This window comes from Cannabis sativa, chromosome 5 (genome assembly GCF_029168945.1).
Source record: "Cannabis sativa cultivar Pink pepper isolate KNU-18-1 chromosome 5, ASM2916894v1, whole genome shotgun sequence".
In the NCBI taxonomy this organism is placed as follows: Eukaryota; Viridiplantae; Streptophyta; class Magnoliopsida; order Rosales; family Cannabaceae; genus Cannabis; species Cannabis sativa.
The window spans coordinates 21,019,704-21,032,722 of record NC_083605.1 but is presented as its reverse complement, the minus strand read 5'-3'; the positions used below and the strand labels follow the sequence as shown (position 1 = coordinate 21,032,722).

The 13,019-nt window shown below is 31.7% G+C and overlaps 1 protein-coding gene across 2 annotated transcripts; it reads right to left on the bottom strand.

Annotated features, from left to right (window-relative positions):
- Positions 1 to 9,030: 9,030 nt before the first annotated feature.
- Positions 9,031 to 12,196, bottom strand: LOC115716719 (uncharacterized). Of its 2 annotated transcripts, none has more exons than XM_030645595.2 (2): positions 10,984 to 12,196; positions 9,031 to 9,542 (listed from the first exon to the last, which is right to left on the bottom strand). In XM_030645595.2, the coding sequence occupies exon 1, from the start codon at positions 11,896 to 11,898 to the stop codon at positions 10,993 to 10,995; it is 906 nt and encodes a 301-aa protein (XP_030501455.1). In that variant the 5' UTR covers positions 11,899 to 12,196; the 3' UTR covers positions 9,031 to 9,542; positions 10,984 to 10,992. The 2 variants fall into 2 exon arrangements, with proteins under 2 accessions (XP_030501455.1, XP_060971485.1); XM_061115502.1 differs by lacking the exon at positions 9,031 to 9,542 and adding an exon at positions 10,100 to 10,276 and having other exon boundaries at positions 10,984 to 12,180.
- Positions 12,197 to 13,019: the final 823 nt, after the last annotated feature.

The following is a 13,019-nucleotide window of genomic DNA, read 5'->3' as shown; positions in this document are numbered from 1 at the left end:
TTGATCCACGGCATCTTGAAGACTTTGGCTAGTGACATTGTTGAGTGATTAGATTTCTTCGAATGGGGTTGAGTTGGACAGTTCAAAAATACTTTTCTTGTAGAAAGATTTGGCAGGGGCTCTAAGGACATCCTTATAACTAAAGGATGGGGGATGGGCATGGGTAACACAGTAGTGAAGGAAATTTTCACACCAATTGAAGGTATGGTCGAGCTTTCCACAGTTATAGCAGTAGTTTTGTAGACCTTCACATTGGAATTTCACCCATTTAGTGAGGGAAAGTTTCCTGAAATGGATGTTCATACAACGAAACAAAGGTTTAGTGGTATCAAGAAGAACACGAATTCTCATGAACAGTGTGATGGAATCATATAGAGAAGCAAGGTGTACTTCAATGAGATCCCCGATGGTATCAGCAATGAAATGAGCCAGGCCATGACACTATTGCGAAAAGGGATGAAATGAACTTGTAGCTAGAGAGGGATGTATCAGAGTTGGTTTGGGAGAAAGGTGTCAAAACCATCAAGAATGGCAAAAAGCATGAGGGAACGGTCGAAGTGCCAAGGTTGGCCTTCCATGACACGTCTTTCATCCCCTTCACAGCCAAAACGAACCAAAAACAGACCAGAGTGATAATCTGTGAAGGTAAGAGGAAAGCGGGCAATCCAAGCATCTTTCATAGCATTGCCAATCCAATCCGGTTTTGGGGTTTTGGGGGTCAAAATCTTAACCACTAGGCAGTAGGAATCAGGTTGGTTTTCGGGGTGGATTGAAACATGATCAAAATCATGGATCAGGGCTTCTTCGGCTGTGAGTTGAAGAGAATGGTTGCTGGGTTCTGGTTGGTGTTCATGGCTGGTTGCATGGAAAAAGTAGAAGAAGATAGTGGCAAATAGTGGGTAAAAGTGTGATAAAGATAAACCTTAGTTATGGCCTTTATATAGAAAGAAAGGAGAAGAAAATACTTGGAGGAAATGACCTCTGGAAGGAAGGGAGATGCTAAATCGATCCTATTTTCGCCTAGCCCAAATCCATAGCATCCTAAAACCATGATTATTCATGATCTCTTGTGAGAGCACCTGAGTACAGTGATGGTTATTAAATGTAAGATTTGAGGCCATGGTGGTGGAGAACCTAGAGTTCTCTAATACTCCATTAAATGCAACTGTTGGCCCGAGGTGAGAGCAGAGGGCAATAAATGTATTGTAATGATTAGATAGGGGTAATGGAGGGAAGGAGGGAAGAGAAAGGGGCGGAGAACATCACGCGGATGAACAAAGGGGACTGGAAGGACCAGAGAGAAACTAGAGTGTTCCAGAGCAAATTGAAATTGCTGTAAGTTGAAGGAACATGAAGTGTACCTGTAATTGTTGTTATTACTTGATCATGTAAGTGTGTTGTGTTGGTAGGGCATCTGGAGTCTTTAGCTTGAAAATTTAAATAAAGATGTCGTTCATGATTCTTTAGTTGTATTCACATAAATATAATATTTTTGACAAATAGAAAATTTTTACTTCAGAAAATATTTGCCAAAATATATATCGATATTAGATTACTTTTCATTGTCTTCAAAGAATACAAGAGCATATATGTGAATATATATTCATCTCTTTTATTATATTTCAGTCAGTTATATTATGAATTTTATTGAGGAAGCATAATCTTCAGGATATATGCAATATTTATCCGGAATACATAATTCTGGATATATGCATAATTTATATAGATTTTCTCTATCATATCATAGATAAACAATAAAAGGATACAATATATATATATGAATTCAATAATAAATATATAAAAACATATGCATACATATATAATATATAGATATATAGATAAAAGAAAAAAAGGATTCTTGAAATTATTTCAGTTAAATGAGTATATATATAAATATATATTTAGTGTATCGTGACCTTAAAATAATATTCAAGAACTTTAACAAAATATTTATCTTGGGGCTTGGTAGAAACTCGTGCTGATAACGTGTTATAAAATAATATAGAATAATATAAAATAGATAATTTCTTAGTAGTTTATTCTAATGGGGTGAATTCTTATTTATACAAAAATATTGACCAAAGGAATGAGAAATTAAATTAATGTAATAAAAAAAAATACAATCAAATATTAATGGTGATAATTAATATTGTAATTTGGACATCTATAATTAATATTTCTAAACAATTGATTCTTTTATTATGTTTTAATATTTTATATTTATATGTGTTCATAGGCTTAATCTAATAATTCAACACTTTTCTTTATAAAATTTAGATTCGTTCGAATCTCTCACCCCAATGTCAAAAATATTTATATTCATATATTTATAAATGATGATAATTTATTGATTGATTCATCTACTCGGCTTATACCAATTATATTTTATGAAAATTTGTAGTATTTCAAGTAAGATTGTTTTGTTATAAATATTAATAATTATGTGGATATCTAAATCTTTTATTTATTACCATTAATTATAATCAACATTCCTCTTTTTTTTAGTTTCCCTTTTTTTTAGTTTCTTAATATTTGACTCTTGTATTTGTATAAATAGGGGTTCACCCCATTGAAATAAACAACTCAGAAATTCTCATTTACTTTCTCTTTCTCTCTTCATCTTCTTCTTCTTTCTTCTCATCTACTTTATATTATTTTATAACACGTTATCAGCACGAGTCTCTGCCCAAACTTCAAGCATAAGTCTCTGTCCAAGCTTCAAGCATGAGTCTCTGCCCAAGCCCCAATGTAAGCATTTTGTTAAAGTTCTTGAATTGTTTCAAGGTCACGATACACTAAATATATATTTATATATATACTTATCTGACTGAAACAATTTCAAGAATCATTTGTTTTCTTTTTTCTTTTTATCTATATATCTATATATTATATATGTATGTATATGTTTTTATATGTTTATTATTGATTTCATATATATGTATATATATATTATATTCTTATCATTCATAATATTTACAATATATGTGTGCCTAATATGATAAAGAAAATCTATATAAATTATACATATATCCAGAAAATTATGTATCATCGATAAAATATTACATATATCCTAAAGATTATACATCCTCAATAAAATTTTGCATATATCTTGATGATTATGCGTCCTGAATAAAATCTTGCATATATCCTGAAGATTATGCAAACGTAATATTCATTATATAGTTGATGGATATATAATGAAAAAGATGAATACATATTTATATATATGTTCTTGTATTCTTTGAGGACAATGAAAAGTAATCCAATATCGATATAGATTTTGACAAACATTTCCTGAAGTAAATGTTTTATATTTGTCGAAAAAAAAAATAATTGTATTTATGTGAATACAACTAAAGAATCATTAAAAATGATTATTATTGATGCAATTTTATAGTGGGTTTTGAATACCTAAAAAGAATGTTAAGAAAATTGAATTGAAACATCAAAGTATAAGAATAACAGTGAGCATGACTAATGTTATTTAAATACATGAGACATGTATTTATTGTTCATCATTCCCTGCAGAGAATGATACGAATTGAATTCAACTACTTTTAAAGATTGTTTGTATTCGTCATGTTATTTTACATTGTTATTACTTGCAATGTTAGAAATTATTGCATGTGACATATATTAAAGATCAAATTTTGCATACATCTTGGAGATTATGCAAAAATTGTATTCATATATTCTTTGAAATATTGTTAAAGAAATTGCTAAGTAATTTCTTTTTATATATGAACAAGTAATAAATTTTTAAGAAATTTATAATAATGTTCTACTTGTTCAACGTTATTCCCTGAAGTGAATGTAATGATTTTAAATAATCAATGGCATTATTTGCCACTCAAATATTTCAAGAAGAAATTGGAAACAACCAAAAGATGAAATACCACACACAATCAAAATGCATTAAATCTATATATCATGTGTGGAATTGAATAATAGTAGTCGCGTACCTGTAGTACGGACACACTTATAATCAAGATAAAAGTATATTTGATTATTGAATAAGTGTGAATTGTACAAATTTATTGTACATTTAGAATATTTAAATATCATTCCCTGAAGAGAATGAATAGACATGAAATTCTATTTCAAAGAATATAGATTTCACATATATTGGCAATGCCAGAAGTAAATTCATATATACATATTTTATTATTTCTTAAAATCAATAGTTTCAAACTATTGTTGGTACAAAATATGTATATATAGTTACTATTTAATTCAGTTTGCATATTCCCAAAAGTGGATATATAATTTATTAATATTCGTTAGTGATCCAATATAATCAAAGTGATAAAGAATCACAAAATGATTATTTGAAAAGCTTCCTGAAGAAGTCTTACATACAATTGCTACTTAGAGTATTAAAATATATTTTTATGTATCTATATGTATAACTTTTATCTAGTTATGAAAGTATAATAAGAAATAACTTATTATATGTACTGGTTGTACATTTAAATATATAATATATCAAGTCATGATAATTAGACTGGTGAATAGTCTAAACAAATTAGACGACTTGTTAAAAAGATACCAGGAAAAATGAATGATATATTATGGTTATATCTATTTCACCATTACAATAACATGATGAAGTTTTCATGTATCTTTTAAATTATACACATCATTGAATTGATGATAGTGATTCCTGAAGAAATATAAAGTTTGATAAACATAATAGTGACTCCTGAAGAGTGTATATGTTTTGGAGAATAATATAATTATATTATTCGTGTATATAAAAATGAAACTTGTAATGATTATGTTGTAATGAATTTACATTACCTTTTGAAAGTTTCATTGAAATACAAATTATAGTGAACCTAAAGTTCATGAATTGAATTATTTTGACATGATCATTCATATGCAATAAATTGTCAAATGATTTGACTAAATTTTGTTGAAGAACCAGAAGATTCTTCTCATTGTTAATTCATAAGGCTCAAAAGAAGAATGTGCATATATTTGCACATAGAAAATATTTAAATTATATTTCTTTAATAGTTTTGAGCCATTATTAGATTTTTATTGCATAGTTTCTTATCGATGTGATAAGATTATATGATCACGCATTTACAAAATGTGTAAATTTATGTATTTCTAATTATACACGTATGACTCATTCTTAGAAATGAATTAAGTTCATAAGGATTGAACTTGAAACTGGAGTTTATTGAACCTGAAGTTCAATGTCATATAGTATATATGAGTTTAAATAAATATTGATTCATTGTGATATATTGAAATCCCTACAGGTATATTAATATTATTAGATATCACAATTTTTAAAAATTCTCTCGATCAGGGGGAGAGAAGCAGTTGGGATCGATGATAATTTTTGAAAAATGATCCTTGCACAAAGTATATAAGAACAATATAGTTCAAAATGATATATACCAACTGCAAATCAATATTATTCAAAGTTGAGATAGAATGAGTTGAAAAAGCCTGAAGCGTAAATGAACAATGTAGAAATTATTAATAAATGTTCATTTGAATTATCCTGAAGTTGTTAAATCTAGAGGTACTCATGGAGATACCTTAATGTTATAAAATATTGATGATTATAATGATAACCGTGATGAAAACGGTACTCGAAGAGACTCCCAAGAGAAGTTAGACATAACACATTTGATCATAATTGAATCCCTGAAGTGATTCGTTATAGGTACCTATAAATGATAAACATATTTGAAAAATATGTAATTTAAAGAGATCTTTATAAGTTATGTCAATATGGGAGGAAATTATCATATAATGAAATTTTTGTCGACAATAGATGTTGAATGTTTGCATATGCAATAAACTAACATGAGATCGCAAGGATCATGGTATTAGATTTGTCGAGAATTATCGACATACATTTTGATTTTTGGCCAAAATATTATGACGCAGTCCAGGCAAATTTACTCGCATAAAGTGAAGTAAGACCTGTAGGGTGTGCAAATAAATATTTTTAATGAGAAATTTGCATATATGTATTTGTACATAATGAATTGTTGTACAAAGTTTGCATAGACATGAGATTGATTAAAATAAGGCTTAAATATTGAGAAAATATAATCATGATTTGATTATAGCTTGAAATATATTTTATGAGGATTTATAAGCGTCACATAAATGTTGCAACAAAAGGTTATTTATTTGGAGCTCCTAATATAGTGAGAATTTGAAATAAGCCTTATCTAAAAATTCTAGAAGAATTTAATACATGTCTTAAGTGATATAAATTCTAAGTCGCGCGCACTATATGACAAAGATCTTTGTATGAAATAAAGACATGTAAGTAAATTATTGTTTGAAAAATACGTATGGTTGTCTATGCAGTATAAATACGTAAATTCTACGTTGTGATATACTCTTGAAGAGTTTTTGATTAATTGCAAAACAAACTTTTATTTCTTTTGTATATCGAGAAATATTAAATGTATAAAGTTTGTTCATTAGTATTGAAGTCCTGAAGTACTTCATATGTATCAAGAATTATATATATATGATCATTTGATATGGAAATTAAGATCATACAACAAGATGGAACAAATATATGGTCTTGGAGTACCATCATTGTCACAAATGAAAATTTATAGTACCATTAATGTGTTATGTTCATATCTACTTGAAATTTTAAATTTTAGTATGGACAAAGTTGTGTACACACATGAATGATACAATTAGTTGGATAAAGACTAATGTTCCATGAACCCCTCATCTATAATTTAGAAGTCCATAAATACTCTGGAAGAGTTATAGAAAATATATAATCAAAGATTGTATATAGTGATATTTTAAAAGTGATAACAATAATCTTATGAGATCTATTATCACCGAAAGAATTATGGATCATATGTGCATGAGGGGGAGACATATTTATGTTGCACTCTTTTTCCCTTAGTTCAGGTTTTGTCCCACTGGGTTTTCCTGTCAAGGTTTTTAACGAGGCAACTTGCAAATAATTATGAATATGAAATATATATTGTACTCTTTTCCCTAGCTCAGATATTGTCCCACTGGGTTTTTCTGGCAAGGTTTTTAACGAGGCAACTATAAATCATGTTAACATACTTGCATTTTATGAAGCAAGTAGAGAATGTGTGTGAGTGAAATCATTGACATAGCATATTCGGGAAACATATGGATTGCACTCAATAAAGAAGTATCAATCCAAGCAATTCTCTATGGATAATACTGCTTGCATCGCTCAACTAAAAAGAGGGTACATTGAAGGAGATAGAGTTAGAACACATTTCACCAAATTCTTCTTTATACGCTTTAAGAAAATGCATATTGTTCAACATATTCAATCAAGTGTCAATCTTGCAAACTTATTCATAAAGTTATTACCAACATCAACATTTGAGAAGACGGCAGACAAGATCGAAATTCGTCGATTAGAAGATCTCCACAAATGGCTAAATGAGGGGGAGTTAGTTTACACTATACTCTTTTTCTTTTGATCAAGTTTTCAACAAGATTTTTACTAAGACAGTTATTATGGACATCCAAGGGGAGTGTTATAAATATTAATAATTATGTGGATGTCCAAATCTTTTATTTATTACCATTAATTGTAATCAACATTCCTCTTTTTCTTAGTTTCCCTTTTTCTTAGTTTCTTAATATTTCACTCTTGTATTTGTATAAATAGGGGTTCACCCCATTGAAATAAACAACTCAGAAATTCTCATTCACTTTCTCTTTCTCTCTTCATCTTCTTCTTTCTTCTCATCTACTTTATATTATTTTATAACATGTTTCTAATTTTAAAATTAATTATTTTCATTTCATTTGAATGATCTTGAAGGTTTATTTTGTTTTAGTTTGAATTATTTTATGCTTTTTTTACATAATAGGTTATAACTTTTTACCTTTAACAAAATAAACATAATTTAAGATTTTTTTTATGTTAAATAGTAAATGCCATTCTATTTTATTAATTTTTCTTTAAAAAATCATAATAATTATTGTCTATATAACTATTATTTATGAAAAATTCTTATTGAGAATAATATAAAATAATTTAAATTATTTAAATATTTTATTATTGTAAAATTTTTGTATTGCTACTACAATCGAATATGGTCTGTTTGCTTTTATTTGGTCAATATAGTTTGTTTTCTTGGTTTTGTATAGTGAGGTTGGTTAGTTTTTATCTTCAATTCTAGTTTTGTACAACTAGTATAACTTGTTTTAGTTCTATAAGACGAATATTGTCTAAAGAAAATATCAAATGTATTGTAGACACTTTCAGGAACGTAAATGAGCACAAAAAAAGCGTAATTATTACATCAAAAAATTATGTGTAGTCATAAATTAGCAAAAAAAAAATTGATATTAAAATTTTATTGTCTAATTTTACTGAAGTATCTCTCCATGTCCTCCTTAAGATAGAGAATGAATTTCTATAAATAGTAAAAAATCTTCCACTTTTGTGTAACCTAGTTATCAAAGTTATTTTACTTTTATGAGTTTTTCTTGAGAAAAAAGAAAGAAAAAAAAAAATCAAAACTTAATGCATGTATTCTATCAACATGGAAAAATAAAAGCATTTACATTCTCACAGATATGATGCACACAGAAACTATGATCTTCTAAGTCAGGTTTCGCTCAATGGAGAGAAAAACAGATTGAAAATGGAAGAAGTTCTAACCCACTCTCTCTTTTTTTTTTATAATGGAATGGCATATGTTATTTTGCACCACTAAAATATAGTAACAATTATAGGCTTGTTTATTTTTTTATTTGACAAATAAATATTTAAAGTGCATCTTAAAAGATATAAAATGGAGGATAATTAAACAGTATTTACCTCCACTTCACTGCAAGCTACTTCATTTTATAGAAAGATAACTGGCACAACACGCTTGCGTGCAGCTAAATAAAATAAAGCAGTAAAACACACGTGAAATTAAGCACAACACAGCTGAGATAAAATGCTCCAATGCAATGGACAATCTCTGGTTACTTTTCAAAATTCAGGCTGCACTATATCGAAATAAAAATGCTAACTCAATCAGATGATGAATGAAAAGTAAATCGGAATAGATAGTATCAGATATGATTTGATTGTTGAACCACATACGGTTTAAATTCATGCTACAAACACATACATATGCTTACAATTTCATTATACTTACAAACTACTCTTTCTTCTAATGTAACTTGAAAACAGTAGATACCCTTATCAAGGAAGAACTAACACAAAAAATGATTTCTCTCTTCATATTAGCACAAAATTAGGAGAAATTAGTTAACATGAATTTCAACTACCAAACTATGAGTTTAGCTACAGATGTAAAATTCCTAACAAAATGACTACCAGCATACTGAAGCACCGTTTGTATCAAGAAATCTATGACACTGGATGCAAAAACCTAAAGAAAGTGAATGATCACTAGAACTATGCAACCCTTTTCTTGACAATCCATCCAGCAATTCAGCCCTTTTAAACAATTCCTAGTTTGTGGAGAGACTAATGGGTCCATAGATTTTACTGCTCTGCTCATCTTTGCATGAAGTAGTATAGGGTCCTGTGAGAATTAAAAAGTGGATTGGCAAGACCGTTAACATCAGCGTGTACACAAGGTATATTGTACAATTATCGTTTTATTCATCATTTGATAAGAAGCAATAGTATTAAATGAGGAAAGTCAGCCCACAAGATAAGCAATCACAAACTACAACAAAGAAACAATTCCCTCAACAAATAATAAAACATGAAAGCTTATAATTCTTTTTCATTATTTACCAACTAAAGCCAAACCTTAATACTGTCCTAAACAACTCCAAACACTACTATGGTAACACCTAAATTAAATTCAGAAAATGGACAATGTAAATAAAGATATCAAGGATCACATTACTATCCTTGCATATACAACCAATTTCGTAAAAACAAAATATATGCTCTATGTATCATCAAGTCACGAATATTATTGTTAAGCTTTCATGAATGAAGATCCAACTACACACCTAGAGGCTAGACATTAGGAGAAAATGGATTTTCCCAATAAAATACGAAGACTGCAAACATGAAAATGAGCACTAAAACATGGCAAAAAGGATTTACTTTCAGGTACCCCAAAACTATGTAAATTCATAAACTTACTATTAAAAATCCCTTCACAAACTAATACTTTGCAAGTCCAAAAATCCCATCACAAACTGATACATCATAATGGATTGCAAGTCTAAAAGACTTATAAAAATTCTGTCATATGGATCCTTTAATATGGAAAGCCCATCAAAATCCCCAGCAATACACCTATGGGCCATTCAAAAGAGAAAGTTTGGTTGATCATATCATAGTTATACCAAATACTGAACCAAAGAAACCAAAAATTGAAAAGGGTAATCCCCAACAGAACAGATTACCCACGGTCTGGGCAAACACCACTGTGGTTACTTCTAATCTAGTTGACAGTACATGTTTTTGGTACACTATTAGTTGAACAAACATTTAAAATCTACATCTCTTCTCTTTGGCCATTTTCTTTGTTTTTATGACACAAAGAGCTGCGTTTTGTCCACAAACAACTTTGATCCCCTATGAATGTACTAATGACTTGTTCCTAGAGTAATTAAAAGTTCTAAAATGATTTGCATCTTTTGTGAGCAACTTTGCACTTACTTTTACCATAAAAGCAATGTTCAATTCAAGGATGGTTCTTTGCACACACTAATATTAGTACCATCAGGGTTCCAATTCTAGTTAAACAACAATGTTGTGCCTTCCACGAAGATACTCAAGCAGAGACATAAAATTGAAATATATTTTTGGAAATCAATCTGCTCAAGTTGTTTTCCACTCAACAATGGTCTTTTGATAGAATAAGAGAAGAAAATAGGTAGAAATGAAGATAGAATAAACACAAAAACATGTGATTAAAAGATTAACAAGACATCTTTAATTCCATTACCCAATTCCAAGAATTACAAGAACCTTAGCAAAAAGGAAAAGAGAAAGCATACCCAAGCAACCTAACGCTGTATATTGAGCATCTGTTTGGCCTCGGTCTGCTCCTCCAAAAGTCCCTCACTAGCATACTTGCTCAATAGCTCCAACTTCTTCTTCTCCACCACCATTCTCTCAATCTCTCTGTCATCAGGCAAAGGCACATGTACTATAAACTCCTTTTCCTTCTCAGTGCTCTCCCTCAATTCCCTCTCTCTCTCGCTTCTCCTCTCTTCCTCCACCACATCCTCCTCCTCCTCAAACAACACCTCCTTCGCCACCATAGCCACTTCGCCGCTCTTTACTGACCTCTTTGCCTCTTTCCTTATCTCCTCCATCCTCCGCCAGTCCGCCACCGCCCCAGCCCTCATTTTATCCTCCGCAGGCGCCTCCACTCTCCCCAGAACCCCATCCTCATCGTCCCTGTATCCATAATAGCTCGCATCGATTCTCTTGTAAATGTCGTACCTCGTCCGCCGCTTCCTAAGCTCCGGCGGCTTCTCGAAAAGCTCCCGAACCCCCGGTAACTTCTTTGCCGCGCCAAAATACCGGTATCCAGGGCCACGGCCGCTAGGGTTTGGAACGTCAACAATATTGCCGTCTAGGTCAGTCATCTTGGCCGAGTTCTTAGCGTAATTGGGGCCACCGAGCTCCACGATACGGCGTTCCCAGTGAGATTTCTCCCGGATAAGCTTGTTAATCTCGTCATTGAGGTCCCGTAGGCGATGCTCGCCGAGTCCCTCGTTCTGAATCTCGGCAACCTTGCGACCAATCTCTCGCATGATCTGCTGGCGCCACTTGTCGGCATCGGCTAAGTCTCGGCATTCTGATGCCAAGAACGGACGACGCTCCTTGGGCTTCTTGTTTTCTTCAGCTTTCAAGGTGACGAAACGATTGAGCATAGACTGAGCCTTCTCTTCATTTCGAGCCATTGTTGTCTTCCTGCCTCCGAGTTCTTCGTCGAAACCTAATCAGGGGGCGACTGTCAGATTGCAAAGTGCTGTAACTGATTTCGGATTTGGAGAGGGTTTTAGGATTGTTACAAATACACCCAAAGGAACCTAACTCTGCTTCTCCTTCAAATTCAAATGGCAAGTTGTTTCGAAATCTTTCGTGCAATGCAGGTGTCTATCCCTTATTAAATGTTAGGGATGTTCGCGGTGCAAACAGTAGTGACCTATTTTTCATACTAGATATGCGGATTTTGTAATTTTTTAAACTGCAATGCCGAGATTTTAAAATTGTAAAATCCACACTACGAAAATGCAGTGTGGTGTGGTGCAGTTGGAACGATTTACACTATTATTATTATCAAACATTGAAATAACAATTCAAAAATCAATCTTATAAAGTTTTAACATTAAAAAAAAAGTATTATTATCTATATTTCCGAAAGAAAGACACGTGTAATTACAAAATTGTTTAGTTCAATTATTAAAGGCCTAAACGTAGCCCAGTCAAGATAATGGATCACATCCATAAGCAAAGTCAAGCCATCCAGATGATAGAAAGATGACTCGTCCAAGCGAGATAATTATCCAGCATAGCAAGTTTCCGGATAGCATCAAGCAGTGCTTCGAGAAGAGCAGTTAAAGATCCTCCAGATGCCCACAAGTTGGTCAAGTGGTGGTCAAGTAGTGGTGCATGTTGGTGTGCATGCTGGTGGCATGCTGATGCTTAGTTTGTACGTTAGTGGTATTTTCGTCAATATCTTCAATATTGTCCGGAACGGGACGGGACTTGATCTTCGCCATTTATTTGGGTCTATGAATACAATGGCACAATTAGATATGAGAAACTCTATGATTTGGTATATGGTGATCACCATATGTCTACAAAGTAAAAATCATATATGTTCTTGGTAGAAGGCTAAAAGCTCAGAATGCTCTTTAAGGGGGGAGTACCCGGTGTTAGCTCTCCATCACCCCCTGGCACCTTGGTGCTAAGTGAGCTATTACTTGTCAGTGGGACTAGTAGGACGGGCATATGAGGACCACGAAGGGACTCATATGTCTCCATGAGGTTGAATACTCATGGACACTATCGGGCTCAC